The sequence below is a fragment of the Phalaenopsis equestris genome, unplaced genomic scaffold (assembly GCF_001263595.1).
Source record: "Phalaenopsis equestris unplaced genomic scaffold, ASM126359v1 Scaffold000096, whole genome shotgun sequence".
Taxonomy (NCBI): domain Eukaryota; kingdom Viridiplantae; phylum Streptophyta; class Magnoliopsida; order Asparagales; family Orchidaceae; genus Phalaenopsis; species Phalaenopsis equestris.
Genome location: NW_018164538.1, coordinates 1,360,473 through 1,385,551, shown reverse-complemented (window position 1 = coordinate 1,385,551; position 25,079 = coordinate 1,360,473). Strand labels below are relative to the sequence as shown.

The following is a 25,079-nucleotide window of genomic DNA, read 5'->3' as shown; positions in this document are numbered from 1 at the left end:
ACTGACGGCGGCAGCTTATCTGAGAGCTCTGTTTGGGAGAAGAAGAGAGGGTGGAGGAACATGGAGGAGGCCATTGTAGAGATGCAGGTTAAAGGAAGTCTGATTCATCGCATTGCCATCATTGAGTCTCGCCTCCTTCAGGTAAATCTATTATGAAATTTATGTAAACGCCGGCTTGTTGGTTGGCATCCACGGTATAAGACCCTTCAGGTCGGGGGTTCGAATCCCCTCTGACACCGTTGGTTTTAAGGAGGTGGTACTCGAATTTTTAGGCACATTAGTGGTGGTTGGAGGCTCGTATAATAGCCTCTGGCCATTCCTTCAAATACACACACACGCACACGCGAAATTTTCTATTTTTAGGAGAATTATTATTTTTTTCTTTCAAGAAGATTTTAATATTATAAATGCCTCGAGATTCTAATTGATGAATATATTGGTGAAACTAGACTTTGAAAGTGCATCTATACATCATTCAATCATCCTTGTAGTTCTCATGTGCTTGGATGAATTGTTACATGAACACAAATTTTGAAGAAATTCAATCCACACAGAAAACTTTAGATTAGATTAAAAGGAAAATTTAGGAGGAGAATATCATACATATGCCATCCTTTTAGAAGATATTGTTCATTTCTCTCACACATCTTGTACCTTTTATCATAATATTTGAATGATTTAGTTCAATCTAAGCTAAATTTAAAATTTAGCTACCTCATACATCTTAACTTTTTTATTGTTATATGTGAGATTTGGTTTGAGGATCTTGACCAAGGCCTTACCTACTAAACAAGTTGGTGCTTATTGCTACTACATGCTGAATGATTTTTTGTTACCATAAACTTTAACTGTTAAAATATTTTTGGGGCATTCACATACATACCACATAATTATAATGTATTTACACATCAAACACCTATACTTTCATATTCACATCATAACACTCAAATTTTTAATATCACGTCAAAAATTCCACTTCTACTAACTTTTTAGAAGTAAAGCATATCTTTTCAAGCATAGGTTTATGACAACAAAGTGTTATAATCATAAATATCAAACTTTTGGTATTAGATATGTAAATACATAAGAATTGTATGGTATGTATGTAAGCTTTCCAATATTTTAATTAATCTTTTGCTAAAGAGAATGGATTCAATGCTTCTATAACTTCGAAACTGAACTGGAAAGGCTTTTTGCCAGATGATCTCAGGCTGACAATTAGGCTTGAAATGGAGAAGAACAGGCATTGTGATGACCAACAGAAAATTCGATTCCTGATCAGTGAAGGATTGCAGAGACTGAAGGTTCTTGATGAAATGCTTGAGATGCAGGGCCATGGTTAACTCCAGGTAATTTTTTGTGGTTGTGTAGCCAGAAAATATGAATATTTGCATGGTTATAATATGAAAAGGTTATTTCTGTTATTTTGATATTATTCCTTCTTTATCCTTTCTTTTAAATAAATTATGTTGAGGAGAATAAAATGGTCGTCTTAGATGGTTTGGTTATATTAATTGTCGACCATCTGATGATCTGATTAGGAGAGTAGATGTTCTAGATTTGACTTATGTTAAGAAAGACAAAAATAAACCTAAAAAGATTTCGGCATATTTTATAAAAAGTGAACTTAATATATTAGAATTAAATGAAAATATGACACTCAATCGTGACGGTAGCTTTTTGTAAAGTTGATTTTAAAAATATTGTGTGTGGGCGGTTCAAATGGCTTTTTTTATTGATAATTATTTATTTATTTTGTAATTTATTAAGAAAAATAATAAATCTCATGATGAAGTTTCTAAAAAATTAGATTTAGAACTTAGGGACAATTCAATTAAAGCAATTATTATTAGAAATATTTAAATCTACTTCTTTAATAGCCTCTTTACAAAAGCCTTAATCTCTAGAATTCATTGGTTCATTAAATGTGCTCGGATCAACTTGACTATATAATAAATTTGGCATATTTTTATATACATAATTTTCATTATCATCAACCAAATAAGAAATTACATAAATTAAAATGAAATAAAATTAGGATGATTTGTATGTTTATTATTTTTAAATGTTATTAATAGCATAATTACTGAAGGTTCTTTATATCATTAGAAACTGTAGAAATAAAACTAAACTATCATATAATAACATTTTAGGGGCTTTCACCTGCATATCACACAATTTTTATATATTTACATATCTTAACATTCTATGCTTAACTATCAAATCTTAAATAAGTATATTATGTAAGGGTTCTTTTTTTGCTTATAGCACATAATGCATATTAGCTTATAAAAATAATAGACATGTATAATGTATGGGTAGATTATAATGCAATTTGGGAACTAATCGTCTGGCCTATTTTTCTTCGAAAAATAAAATAAAACTTAAAAATAATTTTAGTTCTCCATTGTTTTTTGTAAAATGAGCATTTTCTTAGGGCATATATGTATCATAAAATTATTTATTTATTTATATTTACATAACAGCAAAGTTTATATCACATCAAAAAAGCACTAGTATTATTACTATATTATTGGAAAGCATATTTTAAAACGTATTAAACATGATTGGTACATAACATAAATCAATATTTTGATATCCAGCTCTACAATTACATGGAGCAATAGCGATATACAAACAGTCAAGAGGCTTATGGCATTTCAAATGCATAAGCATTTCCTCCCATTATTTTCAAAACTGGAAGAGCCCAGTTTACAGCTTACAAATTAGACAACAAACCCCCTCCCAAAAAAAAAAATGACAAGAAAAAGTTATAACGCTAATATGTAATTATTGCCAAGCATGTTAAGTTTCCAAAAATGGCTGAACCATTAGGTTTATTAGGGCATCCCTAAGCTGAATGTCAAAATTTCCTGTACTTGGTTTATTTTCTTGGGCTCATAAATCAAAAAACCCAAGATGAATAATAAAACATGGTGCCATGTATGGGAGCACAATAATTATGAAGAAACGAAAACTAACACTTGCCAATGAATCTACAGATTAGCAGTAATCAGGTTTCTGATGACGAACGGTAGGATTCCACCATGGTTATAATATGCTAACTCAACCTGTTAACAGTATGATAAACCTCATGATTAGTCAATCAACAAATCTTAGCAGAAATATTAGAACTATAGGAAAATTTTCTTATAGGATGGTTTACATACATACCACTCAATTCCTATGTATTTACATATCTTACACTTAAAACTTCAATTTAGATATATATACATATATATATTAAAGGAATGACCGCAGGCTATTATACGAGCCTCCAGTCACCCCTAATGTGCCTAACAATTCGAGTACCACCTCCTTAAAGCCAACTGTGCCATAGGGAATTCAAACCCCCGACCTGAGGAGTCTTATACCGTGGATGCCAACCAACAGGCCAGGGTATGCATGAAATGATGTGTTTCACTTTCTAAAAGTCAAAATAGTGATGTTTGTGTTGTGATATGAAAGATTTAGGTTGTATAAATGTAAAAAGTAATATTTTGGTGTTTGATATGAAAATACATAGGCATTGAGCGGTATGTTTGTGAATGCCCCATTCTTATATTACCTCAGTGTCAAATCGGACGGTGCACGTAAAGGTTTTGCCATTATCCGTTGTAACAGAGACATCCTGACCGGGTTTGATGTCGGCTGCGTTGCTTGGGAGGTGAATGGTGAAACGTTCGTGTCCGGTTAATCCGAGGGTCTCTGTATCTTCGCCGGATTTGAAACATAGGGGAATGATGCCCATTCCTACAAGATTGCTGCGATGAATTCTCTCAAAGCTCTTCGCAATCACGGCTTTGACCCCCTGCAGCAAGTAGCAGCATCAATGAGACATGGAAGTATTCCAGGAAATTGGATGGCGGTTGCTTAAGGACAAGAAATTTTTACTCAAAATCTTTAGAGTCAGGATGGTGAAAGGTAGTTTTGCAAAATATTAATAAATTAAACATGATTGCCAATCCCTGATGAAGTTTGAGCCTTGAATCGGTGGTCATCACTACTAGCTATAGTGAAATTGTGTTAAGTGATCGAATGGTTATTATGTGTTTAAAATTGAATTACAATAATTTCTAAGATTTAATCTACATGAGAAACCCTGTGGAAAAGAATTCGGTACAATATCTTCTTTGCTTTGAGTATTAGGGTTAGAGGAAGAACTAAAAAAAGGAGGAATACCATAGAGACATCAGAACCTTTAAGGAAATAATACAACAAACTCCTCCTAAAATTCAAAACAATGGATGATGACAATATGGGAAATTAGGCGCATGAAAAAAAAATGTACAGAAAGCATAAATAGATAAAATTTGAACCAAAAGAAAAAAAATTGTTGAATGTGAAAGGGCCATTTGGGATGACTTTTGTTTTTTTATTTTTTATTATTTATTTTTGAATTATATTCTGATTTGAAATAAAATATATTTTACTATTTAATTTAAAGGTATGGTTGAAACCACTAAAAATAACTAAAAGTAGTTTTTAGTATTCTAAAAACATACTAATTAGTTTTTAGGAAAAAAAAAAAGTAAAAACACACCAAACAACATGTATTTAAAACAAATCAAAAAGCATAAATAGCAACAAAAATCAAGCCCCGAGTGATTAGATATGCATTAATCATCAACATTGATGATGCTTTCACTTCACGTAAAAATATCATGCCTAATTATTCTAACATTAAATTATGATAAGTCTAGCTGATGATTAGTCCTAAAGCATTATAAGAAATTACAATATTCAAAACAATACCTACGATGAGATTATATGAAAATTTCACAAAAAAAAGCGAGATTTCAGTCGATTAAAGAGAAATTTAATATTTATCGTAGATGTTGACCCTCAAAGATAATGAAGGGTCCTATAAATAATGCATGTGATAACAAAAAAACAATATTATATATGACTTCTAAAACTAGAATGGTTGAAGAAACAATATACTCAATTATTGATTCAAACACACTGCTTCTAAGGTTGATGCATATTAACAAGAAAGCTATAGATATTTTACGAATAAACATTTAAACATTCAAATGTAAAGGTTTCAAACTATGAGTTTTATGGTGTCATATATTTTGAAAGCTAAGAACGATTAACCTGTAAAGTTTGTAAAGAACGTTAAATTAAAAAAAAAATAAATTATATACCGTATTTAAAATTATTTAAAAAACCCTAATGGCATCCCTTTGAGGCTTGACCTTGCTAATTTACTTCACCAAAAAGTAATGAGTTTATTTTATTTTGAAAAATAAATTTGATGTCTTCAATAATTTTAAAGTCTGATAAAACTTAGAAGAGAATGATTCTCATGCAAAATAAAGTGCCAGATGGAATAATGGAGAGTCTAATGGTAAAAAAAATTAGAGAAATTTGCACGCCTAATTGGATCACAATGGAGAGGATAGTTTAAAAAAAATACAGCAAAATGAGGTTGTCAAATTGCGTAAATAGAATCTTGAATCAATGATCCAAAATTATGAGATTGCATATAAAATGGCCCAAAACATTTTGGGTTGTCCCCATGAGCATTTTTGTTTATTTAATTAAATTAAAGCATTAATTTTATTAGGTTATAACAACTTAAATAAACTTAGATTAACAAAGAAGCAAACTCTTAGTAAAAGATTCTTAGTTATCTTGCATATGTGGAAGTGGATTCCACTATTAGGGATAAACAAGATCTCAAGTACAATTGATGTTAATTAATTCAATATAAATTAAATGATTTTGGCTATAAATTAAACTTAGATCACCTAGTTGTATTTTGTTGCGAAAAAAATAATCTCTTTTTATGTCATTGCTACTAGCTAGTCTTTTAATGCACGATAGCATAATCCATTAATAAATAACTAAAATTCATACCAGTAGCATCGGCCCCTTTGCGGCCCAATCACGAGAGCTTCCACTCCCATACTCAGCGCCAGCTAAGATGACTGTGTCATGACCATCAACTTTATACTTCTGTTAAATTAAAAATTAATAACCGGTTAAGGTTCAGAGAGCTGAACTGAAACATCAATAGCGAAGTTATACATTGAAGTATTAGTTTTAAACAATTAAAGGAAATTATGTCACTTATTCGGAAGAATTACCAGTGCAGCGTCGAAAACAGAGAGTTCCTCCCCTGAAGGAATGTGGATTGTTTTGGGTCCTACTTCTCCTTTCAATAGTTTATTGACAAGGCGAATGTTGGCAAATGTTCCCCGTGCCATCACCTCATCATTTCCACGGCGACTCCCATAGGAATTGAAATCTTTCCTTTCTACACCACGCTCCATCAAGTATTTGGCAGCAGGGCTATCCTTATGAATGCTTCCAGCAGGAGAAATATGGTCTGTTGTGATGCTATCACCAAAGCTTAGCAGACAGTAAGCATCCTTCACCGGATGTGGACCAGGAGGAGACATTGTCATGCTCTTGAAGTATGGAGGCTCGTGAATGTAAGTTGATGAAGCATCCCATGTGTAGAGACTGGTAAGTGGCACCTGCAGTTGATTCCACATGGGGTTTTCTGTGGTAATCGATTCATATGTAGCTTTGAACATTTCTGGAAGGACACTGGATTGCAAAACCTAGATCAAAAAGTTTAATAAGCAAATAATGTGATGTCTAGTGGTCAAGTAGGATAAAACAAACAGAAGCCGAACAATAAAACTTACAGAGTTAATCTCCTCATTCGTTGGCCAGATATCTTTAAAGTAAACCTTTTTCCCGTCCTTTGAAGTCCCAATGGGTTCTTTGTCAAAATCAATGTCAACCTGCGATAAAAGACGTAAACAATATGCAAAATCAATACAATCCTAACAGAAAAAGACAAAAACAAAAAGGGCCGGCGTCATATAAAACCCCTGAAATAAAATTCTTTCATGATTATTTCTGTCAACTTATATCAAATCTTAACACATGCTTTTCCAGTTGAAGCACATTTATCAGAAAAAATTAAAAAGTTGAGAATTTACAATTCAAACAGAAAGTTAATTAAATTATTGAATTTAATGGAAAAGTTGATGTTGTTAATGGAAAGGAAATCCATGAAGACTGACAATTCAGCTCAGGGATAACTTCTGTGTCAATGACGCTATGGACCTAAATGGAAGATTTTTAAGCCATTTCTATTGCGTAACATGTAGAATCCCAGCTCCCTTGTCAAGGGTAGGCAAAATAGGTTGCAGCATTTATTTTATGCTTATCAATATTATCAGGGTAAAGCTGGTAGTAAAGCAATCATTGTTCCAAATTACATCACCCATAACTTGGACTGAAGATTGCACCTAGAAATAATAACCAATGAGGGGTCCGGACACTAGAGGGGATGATGCAACAATTTAAGCAATTTAATGAAGTTGAATGCCGTTATGTAGTTAATTATGCATAATCTAGACTATATTTCCAGTAATCTAGACAATAAAAATTAGTTATTCACTATAAACAACAGAGTCACACTTGTTAGCTATTGTAATTCACAAATTTGTAGTGAAAACTAGTGAAATTTGCTGCAGTTCACATACAGAACTTCAAGGGAGCAATGAAACAGCATCCAAACATTATAGTACTTTTCCCTAGTCCAGTTTTAATCTGCAACCTAGTGAAGCACCATGTCCCATCTCAAAATAATATTTCAAACAAAATGAGTAAAGAGCCTAACATTAAAAAGCTACGTTGGAAGTTGGGATTTGACTCGGGCTTCCTTGTTCAAGAATAAACGGTTTCAATAATTCCACTATCAAACAGAAATGTTGGCATTATTGACCGGATAAAACCCAAAACTTGAATATCTTCTTAACAAAACAAATTGAAAAACATTACTTAAAACAGTAAATGTTAGTAAGTTCACATATTTCAAAGCTACCGAACTGCACATTAATTGTGGAAAATGACTACTCAACCATGAAATCAAAATCCACAAGAGAACTTGTAATTGTCCCAACTTTTATGACTACGATCATGCAGAAAAAAATGAACCGTAAAAACATTATTAAAGCATATAAGAGTCTTGGGTTTAGTTCCATATAGGATAACTTACAACCATTTTGGTATTAAAAACACATAGTTAACCCTCGAACATAAGCTTAAGCTTTTATGTTAAAAATAAATTTTATTGTTGAATATCAATCCCTAACAGCAGGTATCCCAACCAATGTTTCAGCAATAACAGATATTTCATGCAGTTTATGGCTCCCGTGGCTCCTGACTCCTACTATGATTGTGCAAAACTCACGAGTAGACGACTCCCACAATAACTTCATATGATTGAATAAACTCTTGGTGTATAATTGTGTGTGTAAAAATTTTCATTTGAGAGGGATTGATGATCGATATTGATAGTTCTGATGTAAGGGAGAGATTGTCAAGGAACGTCAGAATATTGGGTGTATTCCCAAATCACAGTTTAAAAAATTTATTGGTGTAGAAATATCCCATAGGTATAATATTTTGGGTTAAAAATAAATTTGATCATTGGTATATCAATCCTAACTTTATTCTACCGTTGATCCACACTACCTAAAAAACATAATTTATAATACTAAAGAGAGATAAAAAATCTTTTTTGCAGATAACATTTCTAGCAGAATATTAACAATCGTTCAGAAAATAGATACTTGCACATTTCTAGCAGAATATTAACAATCGTTCAGAAAAATAAAATATGGATGGACTAAAAATATCAGGAAAAATGATTCCGAGAATGACTCAATAAATACTTAACATACATGTTAACTGATTAAAAAAAATTGGATGCATACCGTGCCCGCAAGAGCATATGCTACCACAAGTGGCGGGGAAGCAAGATAGTTTGCCCTGGTATGAGGATGTACACGACCCTCAAAATTCCTATTTCCAGACAAGACCGCAGCGGCAACAATATCTGCAAATTAATCATCCTCAAATTATATAAGCAAGAATTTTTTACTGGAAAAAGAAACTTGGGAAAATTGATCAACAAAAAAGAAAACTTACCATTCTGAGAAATAGCAGAAGCAACTGTTTCATCAATGTCTCCAGAATTTCCTATACAGGTAGTGCAACCATATCCAACAATGTGGAAACCAAGCTGATTCAAGTATCTCTGTAAGCCACTGCATATGGGAAAATATATTTAGGCACTTCTAACGTAAGTTTTTATTAGTCCTTCAAAGCAAAGGTGCATTTTTACCTCTTTTCCAAGTACTTGGTAACGACTCCAGAACCTGGAGCAAGGCTCGTCTTAATCCATGGTTTCACCTAAAAAACAACAAGAACGCTATATCAATATTTAGATATAGAGAATTGAAAGAATTCACTAGTAAAATAAAGGGAACACCAGCTGAGATGTCGAAGGAGGGTAGGGGGGCAGAGAGAGAGAGATCTCTCATATTTCAAAGGAGACGATTGTAGAGGGGAAAAGAACCCCAAAACAGGAAAGATTTAAACCTACAAGTATTATTCTCGTTGCAACAGAAATTCATTGTATCCAGCCAAATTAATTGCTAACTAATTTAGAGAGAGAACTGTCCATAGAATCCCACATTGCTTGACAAACGAGATATCCCACCTGGCCTATCTTTTTTGTAAAGTTAAATGGGGAAAATTTTACGTCCCGACTCCGGACGTACTCCGAACGTAGAGATACGTCTGGAGTCCAATAAAATCACGCCACATGGAGGTGACAGAAAAATCGTTTTAGCACAGGAAAAATATTTCCCCCGTGTTATTCATGCGTTATTGTGGTATTATTTATGTATTATTGTGTTCTGAGAATATTCTCGGTGTTATAATAACATAATAACACATCAATACCACCACAATAACACCTGAATAACGTGAAATAACACGGGAGAAATATTCCCGTGTACCGGGCCGGATCATAAGAAAACGAGTTTTTTTTTTCTTTTGTCAACTCCAAGTGGAAGTGATTTATTGGACTCCATATGTATCTCTACGTCTGGAGTCCGAACGTAATAATTTTTCGGTTAAATGAGCTCATAACACATCAAGCAAAAATGCAGCAGTACGCGGCCAAGTCAAAATATATCCTTTCCTAGACATGTACTGGTTTAATAAAAGAGATTGCAAGCTGGAAGAAGATATAGATAATAACATTTGGCTTCACTTAAGTGTAGAAAAAAAAAAACTGATTGCAAAATTATTGCAATTTCTTGCAAAGATTTGTATATCAGTATAAATTAAAAAGGAAATTTGTCTTGAAATAGAAGTATGGCATATTTGGTGATAGTCAGCACGTTTAAAATATTCCAAGGAAAAAATATATTTTATTGCACAAATAAATCGTTTTTCTATGTTGCTAAATTTAAAAACTTATAAAAATGATAACCTACTGTGAAATAAGTAAGAAATAACGTGAAGATCAGATAGAAAAATCTAAAATTAAACCTCAAGGCCCAGCTCACAAGCTTTCTTTGCGACCAAAGCAGCTCCAAGCATCACACTAGGATTTGAAGTATTCGTGCAACTAGTGATTGCTGCTATGACAACATCACCGTGTTTTATCTGAGCTGGCTCCCCTTTGAAAGTAAAATCTACTACTTTCTTCTGAGATTCAGGTGGAATGGCAAAACCCTGAACAAGGAACAAATGAGAACACCAACTAAGCGCCTCAGAATTAACATATATCACGCATATGAATTTACCAACAGTTGAAGAAAGATTTAAAAAAAAAAACTTCATCATAACATATTAAATTTTGTGCAATATAATTTATTCTGTGTCAACGACTTTATTAGCCTTTTAGCAATTTTGTTACCATTAGTTCTGCAAAAACATAGCCTTTTACATTGCAAACAGAATGATTTTAATTGTACCAACCTTGGGTTTCATCGTGCAAATTTGAGAAGTTGGTGAAGTTATGGCCTATCGAAGGACATTAGAAAAAATAATTTCAAGCTGCACAAACCAGCATAAGAAATTTAAATATTACCAGCCGAATCATTGCGTAGAAGTTTATTTCCAAGTAGAGTAGAAGGTATCATGTCATAAGTTTGACTGTTGTTATTAATACACCCATCAACAAATTTCTAAACATTTAGAACGAATCTCGAGGTATGACACAGATTTTGGGGCAAATTTTTAGTAAAAAATATTCAAACTTTGATCAAAAGTTATCTAAAGCTTCGACTTACTTAAAGTTAAACTGACCGATTCAACGAGACGGACCTAATAATACCGAAACTGGTCCAATCCAAACCAAATCGAGCCCCGATCAAACCAAAACCTCTTTGGGAAGCTTTTCGGGGAGTGTATAGAAGACCAAGCAGATGTCGAATTTAGTGAGCTTATAGTCGAATCAAGCGTGTCGATAAAAAAAATCCAACAAGCCCAAGATCGTTCAATTCTGACATCATTAAGACACTCGAATGTCCATCAAACACCATCTGATCGAGAGAATCTCTTCGGGTCGTCCGATCAGAGTGGTTCATATTCTTTCTTTAATTGCAATTGAAACTCTATAAATAGAGTCATACCCCTTTCTTAAAAAAGGGGGAGAAGAGCTTGAAGTCTGAAAAGTGAGCTTGATGTTTGGAGAAATAGCTAAAGTCCAGCTTAACTCCTTCAGTCATCGATCGGTGCAAACCGCTATCAACCACCACTCGTCGGTCGCCGTCGATCACCATCGGCCACCCCCTATTCCTCGCGACAAGATCCTTCACGTATCACCGTTGTAAATTGAAAGATTAACTTTTTCTCATATGTGGACAAGGGATTTTACTTGTAACCACCAGTTTATAGTAGATTTTCTTCAACTGAACCAAGCTTCATGATTTTTTCACTTTCCGGGCTTTTCATGTAAAAACTTCTAGTGTCTCTATTAGTTATTTTTCTTTAATCTGAGTGTGTATTTAATCTTTGTACAACGCTAAGACGATAGTCTATTCTACCGCTGTAAATTTTCTAGCATGCATCAGTTTAGCTTCGTCTGTGAGAAAAAAGTATTCCCACCACTAAAGTACTTGCGAGAATTGTTGTATAGCCACCAGATGCAATACTTGCAACAACGGAGCATCTTGCTCCAATACCCATCACTCCAGAAGACAGTCACGGAGCCAAGGGCGTTAGGGCTCCATATCCTCTCACTTCGTAAGGTGTTACCTCGCCAGTGAATGTGCCTCAGGTCTTTCTCTAGAAGACCGAGTACGCAGAATGGAGACCCAATACGAGATCCTCCAACACTTACCGTAGTCGATGCCCATGCACCCTGATTGAGCTTACTTACCATTAGTTCAATATCCAACAGTAAAAACCCTACTCACAGGGTTCTCTCCGAATGATGAAACAATTTTCTCGCCGAGAGGGGACGTCAATCTTCTTGAGAATAAAAGTTTCACTCATCCGTCTCGTGCAGCTCATTTGGCACTACCCCGCCTTGCTATCGCTCCTGCTAATGTCATCTGTGATGAGCTACGCTTGATTCAGAAAGAGTTTCCTCTAAATAAAAGGGATCACTTCACCGCGCGCCGCAACTTCCAAGAATCCTCCTTTGGAGGAGGCAATTCTTCGACACCCTGCCCCAACAAGCTTCAAACTTCTGAACATCGATATGCCTGCGAAGGGGTAATTGACCCATACGAGCACGCTAACCACTATCAAACTATCATGCACATTCACCGTGTCTCAGATGCACTTATCTGTCAAGTGTTCTCTACGACTCTAAAGGGTCAAGCTCGCACATGGTTTTACTCCCTCTTGAAAGGCACCATCAACTCATTTAATGAGCTTATCAGACTATTTGTAAAGCAGGTCATAACAAATAGAAGGATTATCAAAGATTTATCTCACTTATCGGGAGTTCGCCAGAACGGGGAGAATCCCTCAAGGAATATTCTGTAGATTCTTCCCTAAAGCCAACCAAATTCCAGAAGTGAATCCGGAACAATTGAGAGTAGTCTTTATTAGAGGACTCCACACATGACATTTTTATTCATCACTGAAGCTGTAGATAGTGCGTTTTTATACCGAACTTCTCCACCTTGTCAAGGCTCAAATCTCTGCATATGAGGTCATTAGTGCACACAAGGGACAATTCAAGTAATTGAGGGGCAAGCACAAGAATAACGTCGGGAATGTCGGTCAAATGTCACAACAAAAAAAAAGTTTAAACCACAAGGGAATTGTGAGTCTCGATCAAAAACAGAATACACGCCACTCAGCACGTCACATGTCAACATCCTAATGACCATCAAAGATGAAAAAGTTCTTGAGTAGCCAAGGCCATTAAAAAAACTAAATGGTGACATCAGTCACAATATTATCATTTCCACCAAGTGAAAGTACACTTAATAGAAAGATATTTTCAATTAAAGTAAGAAATTGAACGTCTGATACATTAAGGTCACTCGGGCCGCCACTTATAAGACGAGGTGAGGGGAACAAAAAAAAATGTTGGGATTATTGAATGAGAAACACAACTCTAAATTATCATATTTGAGTAAATGATTGGCATATAAACTCTTAAATTTACACTAGCAAAATTTTCATGTTGCGTTAAACTGATGTTTAGTGAAATTTTATTATTTTATCACGAAAGTTTTTTTTGTGTAGAAAATCGCCTTATGGGCAAGCTATAAACAAGATATCCATCAATACCCCTGGAAGTCGAGCCCAAGAAACAAGACTCGGTGGGAAGATACGATACCCCTAGATGTCGAGCCCATAAGCCATGATTCGATGGGAACATACGATGCCCGTGGAAGTCAAGTCTAAGAGGTAAAACTTGATGGGAAGATACGGTACTCTTGGAATTCGAGCCCCAAGAAGCGAGACCCGATGAGACTCTATCATGACATTAGAAGTCGAGCCCAAGAGGCAAGACTTGATAAGAAGATACGATACCCCTAAAAATCGAGCCTAGTAGGCAAGACTCGATGGGAAGTTACAATGACCCTAGAAGTGAGCCCAAGAGACAAGTCTTAATAGAAAGCTAGTAATAGACAGAATCCTCACTAGAAACACTCCAAGAGAACAAGTGGTTGACAATGTCTCCACTCCAAGACCTCAAAAAATTACAAATCTCAAAGGCACAAGTATATCAATGACCTCAGACACAAAACATCAAAGATCACAGAAAGATACAAATCTCAAAAGACACTGATACATCAAAGACCTTAGAAGACTACAATTCTCAGAAGACACAAATACATTAACGAACTCAATGAAATTTTTTATTTTCTCACGAATGATTTTTTGTGTAAAAAAGTTTGAACCTCAAAAGAAATTTCCTGAAAGTTATCCTTCGAAGGACCTGCTGGTCAGAGTTAAGGATAATTTTCAAAATGATTTTCTCCTGCTTCTTCAAAAGAGAAGACCGCGAAAAGAAATCCCGAAGGCCCTGCTGGGCAGGGTTGGAGAACTTTCAGGACGGCTTTCTCCTACTTTTCTCCACAAGAGAAGACCGCGAAAGAAATTTTGAAGGTCCTATAGGCTGGGTAGGAAATAACTTTCAGGACGGCTTACTCCTGTTTCTCCACGAGAGAAGCTCACGAAAGAAAATCCCAGAGGTCCTGCTAGATATAGTTGGGGATAACTTTCAGAACGGCTTCCTCCTGCTTCACCACAAGAGAAAACCGCGAAAGGAAATCACGGAGATCCTGCTAGGCAGAATGGGGGATAATTTTCAAGACAGCTTATTCCTGCTTTTTCACGAGAAAAGACAGCGAAAGAAAATCCCAGAGATCCTCTAATGGGCAGGGTCGGGGATAATTTTCAAGACGACATTCTGCTACTTCTCCATGAGAGAAGACCGTGAAAGGAAATCCCAAAGGTCCTGCTGGCAGGGTCGGGGATAACTTTCAAGACGATTTTCTTATGCTTCTTCACGAAAGAAGATCAGGGGGGGTGGAATTAAACCTCAGTTCACCTCTTAGACAAGGATGGGGACAAATTTTTCTCCCTCTCCTCTTTTCTTCTAAGAAATCCCAGATCACCTGTGTTGGGAAGGAATGGGGACTCCACCTCCTTCCTCATTTCCTATGCCTATTTATAAGCCAAAAAAATCATCCGCATTTAGAATAAAAATTACCTTGTCATTAAAAATAAATAAAAACAAAAAAAGAGAAACGGTTTAAAAATATGTATACACATATATAATTGAATGCTACCTCTTCCAACCCCGGAATTCCGCTTGCCTGTCGTCCAAATACCCTCGATGCTCCGCCTTGCAGCCAACAAGACGTTGGTCGCCGTTTCCAATTTCAATTAGCTGGTCAGTAAATTAAAAAAAAAATTCTTCTCTTGCGTAAGAGGAGGTTTAAATCCTGTTAACGCGGTAAAATAAAACTTCCCTTTGATTTTATGTATGCCTATATATATACATACATACATATTTATTTTTGCGTCGCGTTCCCAGGTCAGTTGGTAGAGCATTCGCTTCGACAACGTAAATCCCCTCTAGTCTGAGGTTTGAATCTCGTTTATGGCGACTGTTGCCTTAAGAATGGGGCACTCGAATATTTTAACGCATGGGTCGTCCCAAAACCTGACGGGCGTTGGGTCAATAGGGTGGGTTGGGGAACCTTACGCCCCGACCTATTCTTTCAATATATATAATTATTTTTAAATGAAAATAAAACAATAAAAAAGTGTTCCAGATTTCAATATTTTCAGGCGAAGAAATTGATCTCGCCCAAAAATAAGAGGACAACTGATACACCATCAATAAATTTCTAACAAACAGCATGAATCTCATAGCATTACACGGATCTTGGGAAATCTTTTAAGCAAAAGATATTCAAACTTCGATCAAAAGTTATCTAAAGCTTCAATTTGAACAAACTTACAGTCAAATTGACCAGTTCAATGAGACGGACCCAATGATACCAAAATTGCTCCAATCCAAACCAAATCAAGCCTTAATCAAACAATTAGACCTCTTTAGGAAGCTTTCCAAGAGTATTTAGAAGGTAAACAGATGTCAAATCGAGTGTATCGATAAGACAAATCTAACGAGCCCAAGATCCCTCAATTCTGACATTATTAAGACACAAATGTTTATCAAACGTCGTCTGATCGAGGGAATCTCTCTAGGCCGTCCGATAAGAATGATTCATATTCTTTAATTAATTACAACTGAAATTCTATAAAAAGAGCCCTACCCCTCTCTTGAAAAAGGGCAAGGAGCGTGAAGTTTGAAGAGAGCTTAAAGCTTGGAGAAAGAGCTAAAATACAGCTTCACTCCTGCAGTCGTTGATCGCCACCAACTACCTCGACCACCACTCCTTCGCACCAACATTAGAAATCGAAAGATTGTGAAACTTTTTTCCATCTGTGGACAAGGGATTTTATGTATAACTTTCAGTTTATAGCGGATTTTCTTCGACTGGGCTAGACCCTGTGATGTTTTCCCTTTCTGGATTTTCCACGGAAAACTTTTACTATCTCTACTAGTTTTTTTTCTTTCATCTAATTGTGTGTTGAATCTTTTTACAATGTTAGAAATCAAAAGATTGTGTAACATTTTCCCGTTTGTGAATAAGGAATTTTATGTGTAAACTCCAGTTTATAGTGAATTTTCTTCAATTGGGTTAGACCTTGTCTATGGTTTTTCCCTATCTAGGTTTTTCACGTAAAAACTTCTAGTATCTCTACTAGTTATTTTTCTTTCATTTAAGTGTGTGTTGAATCTTCGCTAGATAATAATCTATTATTCTATCATCGTGAATTTTCGAGCACGCATAAATTATGATGAAAAAAAAAAAAGATTAAAAAAAGTGGACTGCCAAGCAAACAACTACAATGTGCTTGAAACTAGAGTACTTCATTCAAATTGCTACACAAATGTTGTTTAGTCAATGCACAATAAATCAAATTGAAACAACTTGAGTCTACAATCAAGCCTAAAAGCTCTGTTCAAGCCTGCCCTCACTGCCCATATGGAAGCCCAAAGCAGGCATTGGGCCTTAGGGTTTTCAGGTAACATACAGTTTAACATATATTTAATGACCTATAGTATTTTAATTGCATATATTTTTTAGAACATAAAGATACAAGCTAGGCATTTGGGTTTTCGGGTAACATGCAGTTTAACATGTATTAAATGACCTATAGTATTTTATATGAACATGTTTTTTAGAACAAAAGGATAAAAGCTATTATATTCTTCTTATTGAATATTGTTTAGTATTTTACTCATCATAAAGCAAAAACAGGCTTTTATGAGACCATCTACACAAAGGAAATTAATAAAAATATGAATGGTCCATACATTTGCTATTTCTTGCATGATATGGTTTAAAACGGTTATGATTAGTGATCTAAAATTCTACACAATAACTAATGTTCCCAAGGTTAACATGTATGGAGATTCCACAAGGAAGGAAACTCAAAAGGTTTCATATGGTTTTCTGGGAAGTTACGAAATGAGAGTGAATCAGTTCATCTCAGATTGGAGATGTACATAGAAACCTATTATGTTTCCCGGGAAAATGAAAGAGAGCCCTAAAAATAAGCCAGAAAATTGTGGATTGTGTGTAGTGCAAATGCAGTCAAAATGTTCCTTTGTCAGATAACCAAAAGCAATAACGGTTGGACTAATAGACATTGAGATAAATTCATCAAACACTACAAGATCCATTTTGTTTTTCCAGCTGATAAAACATAACCATAAAACTGTCAGAGCAGCTACCTAACATGAATATTCAATAAACAATATAGAAACTGATGTTTTACTCTAAAGATGCAGAAAAGCTCTTAATAGTGCAAAGTGACATTTTGTGAAGCTTTATATAAAGTAGCAAGACTCGTGTCTATTGATGAAGAATCTAAGGAGTTCACCTTAAATCCCACTTTGTTGTCCAAGCAAGACTGCCAATCTGCTTTCATTTCCTTTAAGGGAACTCGATCATGAGGCCTATCACGAAATGGTTTTCCAAGATAGCGCAGATCAAACTCCAACGAGGTAAGAAAATCAAGGCCTTCATCGATATCATTAAATCAGATAAAACTTAAAAGCATCACGTTTATCCTATGATTGTTACCTTTTCGGTCCAGATATGCATGGCTCTACTTCTTCCAGATTCAATTCCAAATAAGATGAATAAACTCTTTCTACCTCGGCCTGAAGTTGCCAAATGGTTGGTGAGAGTAAAATCACAAACAACACTCAAGAGAACTAGAAAAATAAAATGAAACGCAAGTATAAATTTACCTGACTGTGGTCAACAAACATTTTATTGGCTCGTAAGTATGATTCAATCATTGCAACCTACAAATTGGTAAGAGAATTCTTAATCAAAACAATAAACAAAACAACTAATCAACAGCAGCGTTGACAAAAGCCTACGGTTTTATCACTTCTGCCAGACTGCTTCAGATATTGCAGGGTAACATGATCGACCGGAAAGAATCCCATGGTAGCTCCATACTCGGGTGACATGTTAGCTATAGTAGCCCGATCTGCTAGCGGGAGTTCACGCATTCCTTGCCCTACAACCAGTGCAAGTGAGGCGCATGATCAAGGATATATACAGCTCTAAAGTAACAGTAATGCATTAAGGTTCAACTTTTGTAAATGATAATATAAAATGGAAATTTGTGCTCTTACCATAGAATTCTACAAATTTCCCAACAACGCCATGCTTCCGAAGCATTTGAGTCACAGTTAGAACTAAATCAGTGGCTGTCACCCCATTCCTCAGTTTTCCTGATAACTTAAATCCCACAACTCCAGGAAGAACCATGCTCATCGGCTGCACTTAATAAACATATGTTATTCATGGAAGGAATAATACAGAAAGTTATAGTAAAGAGAAAATCAAGTAAAAAAAAACATATAAAAGTACTATTACAAGCTATGATGATTATGATAAACGAAAGAATGAAAAAAAAGTGTGAAACAAATAGGAAGGACTGAAGACTGCCTCAAATAGTTGGGATAAGGCTAATAGTGATGATGACAAAAACAAGTACGACCATAAAACTAAAGGAATAACATGGATAAAATAAATGATAAAGGAACATGATGTAATCAAACTTGTAAGAGAGTGATCATAGTTTCAAGCATGAATGGGAACCAAGAATTTTGCCTTCCATAAAGAAGGAATCTAGAACAATGGAACAGAGATAGTTTGTGGACACCAAATGTAACTTTGCTACAACGTAGGAAGTAAACAGATGCAAAGCAAGAGAATAATATCTATTTTTTGCAGAAAAATGCATCATATTAATGTTATTAAAACTCATTTTCTATACATTTAACAGAAGGTGCAACAGAGTTTTGGAGACGAGCAGTGTTTATTTGATTTCTGAACATATTCAGAATCTCATCACCAGGACAAGAAGACATCCACACAAATTTCCAATTCACGTAGCAAAAATAATGTAAAAAAAAAATTACATAAGTCAATCTGACAACATGAAAAGTAACTGTGCTATTTATAAAACAAACATTGTGCTGAAGAATTGTGCCCAAACCAAATACTAGAAAAAGTGAATACTTTCCACAATCTATACGCTCTTGGTTCAAAAGCAACCTTTTACCCTTAACATGTATTTCAACAATATAACATTGGAAGGAGCAAAAGCATTGAAAAAACAATAACATCTAAGAAGACCAAATGAAAGAGCAACGGGGCACTCTTTCAACAATATAATTTTGACAACATAAAGGGATAAGATGCATCAAGGATCACAAAAGAAACTCTAAACAATGTGGTGGCAGAACCAAAACATAATTTTGATACCTGACCAAGCATAGCTGCTTCTGCTTCTATCCCACCAACTCCCCAGCCAGCAACACCTAACCCATCTATCATAGTTGTGTGTGAATCAGTGCCGACCACACTGTCTGGATAAAGAATCCCTCCATTGTTGAAAACAACTCGAGCAAGGTATTCAAGATTCACCTGGAAAAAAATATGCCAAATACATTAGAAAAATAAAAAACACCAAACTCTGATCTATCAAAATTAATTCTTTGAATTCCGACATCATAAATGAAGAAAAAACAATGAGGGTGAAAAAAGTAGGTTAAAATTCTCATGAACCTAGTTACCTGGTGGACTATACCAGAACCAGGTGGAACTACAAGCATATTATGGAATGCATTTGATCCCCATTTCAAAAATGCAAATCTTTCCTTATTGCGTTGGAATTCAAGTGTCATGTTTTCCTGGACAGCATTTTCAGACCTTGCAACATCAACCTGGACAGAGTGATCAATAACAAGATCCACCGGGACCTGCAAAATAATAGTGCTTGTTGGATAAAAATGGAAATAAACTTAAAAGAAAAAGTGCAATTATGGGATTTTAAGCTTTTATTATGTAATTTCAATCAGAGAAACGCCTAAATATGGAAAAACAAACAATATGAAGTAGCAGCAAATGGTATGACATAACACTCCCTTTCAATTTCTGTACACAAGTTCCGACAGAAATCCACTTATTGAAGATTAAAAATGAACAACCAACTTATTTATTCAGTGAAGATTTCGGCATGAGTCAAAGTTCTGCTAGAGTCAGCTACCACAGAAAGTGACTTTCTAAGCAATTTGATTCAGTAAAACCTACTCAGCCCCCTAGCCGTTTAATAAATGCAGTAGAACAGCTCTAAAAAGAGTTTGCTTACAAGAACTGCTTTATATAAATAAATATAGATCAAGTTAAATCCATTCGTTATAATAATTCCATTAGTTATAATAGTAGTCATTAGTATTTTGTATAACAATTTGCTGTGTAACCATAAAATCAAATAAAATGCTTCCAATGATGATACTTCTATAGGAAATTTCACAAGAACCAGTTGCCCTTCAATAGCATAAAGAGATTATATGATTAGACTTTGCTAAAAAAAATCAATTACTTAATATTCTGCCTAATTGATGGTTTGTTTTACATATTTTCCACAAATGGAAGCCACAATGCATAAAGAAAGCAATGTACAAGAAACAAGATGGATCTTACTTTTCACTTTTGGCCCTAGCTATTTGTTTGCATTATATTTCCACAACTTCTTTATGCATGGAACAAAGACCATGTCTCAAACACTAAAATTAATCGAGAAGATAAGCACCCCGAATGATTGATGTTCTTTCCCTTTTGCAAAATCAACTTTACATTAATATTATCAGATTAAGGAATGCGCACATTAATTATTTTTTTAGACGGTTGCCTTGTCAACTTAAATTAAGAAATTGGTTTTTGGTGAAAATAAAAAGACATTTCTTTGAAATCTTGCCTATGGTGCATAGAAATACATGGCAATTCAAAAACATGAAAGATCGTTCGTATAGATGCAAACAAACCTAAACAGTTTGAGGAAGACAATATGCTCAAGGTGGGACTATTGATCTTTAGATAATCCTCTGAAGAAGTGTCTGAAAAGCCCCCAAGTAGATCTCCCCGAAAAATATGTTTGACATACAAGATTCTTCTTTTTCTTTTATCCTTTGGATCTAAAGGAATATATATGTAACTACTTAATTAATAATGAAAAATCCTTCATGTTGCCAAAATGGAGAAGTTACTCGCCAAACCACAACAAATCCTTCATTTTATTTCATGCCATAATCTTCTCCTCTCCCCAAGTAGCACGCACATCATGCGCTAGAAATCTTTTAGTAAGTTGAATCATAAGTTACTTCTTGTTTCTCTTTCAAAATTGAATGGCAACATTTACTCTCCGCCTCATAAGATAGGGAGAAGAAAGCTCCACTCACAACAGTGATTATCTGATAATAGTTTAGTAGTTTAACTTATAAATAGTTGCGACTGCCCCAAATAGACCTTAGAATTTAATATTATGTTTATGTGTAACACAATTTTGAGTGCAATTGTGAGAGTACTTGGAATTTCTAGAAGCAATAAAATCATATTTTAGGTTGACAAAAATGATGGAGGCCTAAGTTGACTCCAACACACCAGTAGATAGAATTCATCAATCCAAAAGCTTATAATTGTGGGTCAAAACCACTACCAATTTATTAAAAATTTAACTCGTGTTTAGTTCCAACATGGGATTATTTTCAACTCTTATATGCATCTCAATAATCCACACCCATAGATATCCCTCAGCATAAATCATTATTCACTCTCAAATGAAAATTTGTTAATACTATTAAATTTTTTACACTCAATCACATAGATCCTATGTAGGGGTGACCCGCTATTAAATCTTTCTTGATTATGATAAGTCATCAACATTTATGGGAGCCATAAGCCGCATGACCATTTAGTTTGAGCCAAATCATTGAATATGATAGTAATTATTAGGAGGGTAAAACAATAGAGCAAGTGGCAGGGCTAAAATTGGCCACAATACACTACTAGATAAAATGTAGAAGGTTGAAACATTGTGGGACCAAATTGGGGTCCTAATACAATAATAGATGATAGACACCAAGCTTTTAATAGATGGCAATATACATAAATAAAAATATTAGGTTCAATTTTGGTTTTCTAATATTTCACCTTCCTAATAGGTGGTATTAGATCAAGATTCAGCAAGGATCTAGTGTTCTCAGTGATTTAGGCTCCATAGCATTTGCAGCTTCTATCACCGTTAATCAAAGTTCTTCAAGTGTGGGTGGCTCTCGTTAAAACTCCACATGCTGAGTAGGCTCTTTGTGATTGATAGTTAATGAAATTGAAAAACTTCCATGGAAGAAGAGCGATGGTTGACTAGGACTCTTATCTGAGGGGATCTTGTTAAAATATGAACATAAGTGAAAATTCTTCCACAACAAAAGTGAGAATAAGAGTTGAGCTTAAAATATGCAAGAAGTGGCATTTGCCCATTTGCTTAAGCTTTTTGGTTTACGAGTGTTCATCCACTAGCATATTAGACTTAATTCAATTCTCAAGTTCTTTGGTCTTCCAACCACTTAAAAATATTCCAGTGTCAGAGTTATGTCATAGATATTAAACAATAAAAATAAAGGTTCCTTTTAGTACAGTCGCAAATTCAGCAAAGCAATTTAAGAAAGCAGCATGAATGAAGAAATAACGTGATGAAAGAGTAGAGCATATCACTGGTATAAACTAAGTAGTTCATAGGTAAAACAGCACATTAAGCAAATATTTATGCTTGAATCTTTTGGCAATGTATAATTGGAATTTCTCTCCGTCAAAGAAGAAAAACTTACCAAAGGATTGATTTTATTGGAATCACTGCCAAGATTGTTCATAGCATCGCGCATGCATGCAAGATCCACAACGGCCGGAACACCAGTAAAATTTAAGAAAGCAGCATGAATGAAGAAATAACGTGATGAAAGAGTAGAGCATATCACTGGTATAAACTAAGTAGTTCATAGGTAAAACAGCACATTAAGCAAATATTTATGCTTGAATCTTTTGGCAATGTATAATTGGAATTTCTCTCCGTCAAAGAAGAAAAACTTACCAAAGGATTGATTTTATTGGAATCACTGCCAAGATTGTTCATAGCATCGCGCATGCATGCAAGATCCACAACGGCCGGAACACCAGTAAAATCCTGCACGGAGAGGTGTAGATATAAACAAAACAATAGTTATGTCAAAGCTTAATTATAATAATACTTCCTGAAAGACCTACCCAAATGTAGAACTAGTTTCAAAAACATAATTTATGCCCGATAACTGTTTACATGAATCTTTTTTTTGTTTTTTTGGCTTAAAGGACATGTATTTTTTATCTTAAACTGGACAAAGAATAATTAATTTCCTAATTTTAAAATCTCTTTGAATACTGTTACGCTCTAAACAACGTTTATTTAAGTTGAAATTAAGTATTTTGCTAAAAACAACAAAAAATGGTGAAGCTTCAAAATACCAAGATAGGAGTAATTCACAAAAAAAAAAGTAAACAGAAAAAAAAATGCACCGACGATAAAAAAGAGGACATAAACCAGGAATTCTGAGTTATTAAAAAAAAATAGCAAACAAGTAAAGGAAGTCAAAAAAACACGAGAGAACCTGAAGGAGAACTCGCGCAGGCTTGAAGGGGATCTCGACTTGCTTCGGAGCTGAATTCTCCCAATCAATAATCTTTTCCACATCCTTCCCCGTAACCTGGAACTCATCGCAATTCCTGATGGCCGATTCCAGCAGAATCCTCACCGAAAAAGGCAATCGATCTGCATCCCCCAACAAGAATATAACAAAAACATAAACCATCACACACCAACACCAACATTCCATCAAACAACTCACCAATTCTAGGATCATCTAACGCCGGCAGGCTATAATACTTCCCAAACTCCCCGCCGTCGGGATTCGCCAGCGGCGTCAAGATGCCCTCATACGAGTTCCGTGAAGCTGTCAATCAAAAGAAGCAAATCAGATCCCTTATTGCGCATAGAATGTACCGAAAATTTTGAATAAAAAGAAATCGAGAAGCTTAAATTGTTAATATTTCATTTCATTAAATTTACTCCTCTTCCCTTCAATCCAAATAAACCTAAGGGACCAAAAGAAGAGATCCCGCCTCTTACCCGCTGTGGCGAAGCGGCGTTCGAATCGATCCGCAACAACGGCCGACGAGCGGATGGCAGCGCGGTGACTCAGAGGGGATCGCCAGTCATGAAAACTGCGCCCGTGAACCGACGAAAGGGGAGATCCGGAGATGGAATTCTTCGACGGAGACGAAGAGATGCATGCGGAATAGCTCACCGCTGTAGAGAGGGAAGATGATATGCGAGATCGGGATCTCGTGAGCGCCGCCGCGATCGACGTCATCTCCTTCTTCCGTTGATGATGAGTCGCGGGGAAGGCGGAGAAAGGTAGAGAAATTGCCAGCTAGAGAAGAGAGGAGGAGGAGATCAGGAGCTTGTCGGAGGGAAAGGTGGCGTTTTGAAGAGCGAAGTCAGCTCGCAGACCCGACCCGTGTTTTTTGTGAATGCTTTAGCTTTAGGGTTTGTTTATTTTCTATAATTTGATTGGTCCAAGTGGCAATTTTGAAATGTAATAGTAAGGAAATTAAACTTGGCCTTCTGCTCTAGTCTTGAAATAAAATTTGAACTTGTATTGTTTAATGGATTAATTCGTTAGTTCAAAATAGTAGAAATGAATCTCTTTGGCCGTTAGTTTTTATTTTTTTTATTTTAACATACAAGATAAATTATTTATGCCGTTGACTCTAGGAGTCCTCAATAACATGACTCACCGGACT

General features: G+C 35.2%; 1 protein-coding gene across 2 annotated transcripts; it reads right to left on the bottom strand.

Moving 5' to 3' along the window:
• Positions 1-2,810: 2,810 nt before the first annotated feature.
• On the bottom strand, positions 2,811-24,746 carry LOC110020413 (aconitate hydratase, cytoplasmic-like). 2 transcript variants are annotated; one of them, XM_020718502.1, is made up of 20 exons: positions 24,403-24,746; positions 24,122-24,226; positions 23,884-24,045; positions 23,072-23,163; positions 19,982-20,167; positions 19,671-19,832; positions 18,533-18,677; positions 18,272-18,414; positions 18,137-18,193; positions 17,967-18,046; positions 17,764-17,839; positions 10,375-10,560; positions 9,158-9,225; positions 8,962-9,080; positions 8,748-8,869; positions 6,663-6,761; positions 6,096-6,575; positions 5,866-5,964; positions 3,569-3,811; positions 2,811-3,071 (listed from the first exon to the last, which is right to left on the bottom strand). In XM_020718502.1, the coding sequence occupies exons 1-20, from the start codon at positions 24,644-24,646 to the stop codon at positions 2,997-2,999; spliced, it is 2,943 nt and encodes a 980-aa protein (XP_020574161.1). In that variant the 5' UTR covers positions 24,647-24,746; the 3' UTR covers positions 2,811-2,996. The 2 variants fall into 2 exon arrangements, with proteins under 2 accessions (XP_020574161.1, XP_020574160.1); XM_020718501.1 differs by lacking the exon at positions 23,072-23,163 and adding an exon at positions 23,332-23,424 and having other exon boundaries at positions 23,885-24,045.
• Positions 24,747-25,079: the final 333 nt, after the last annotated feature.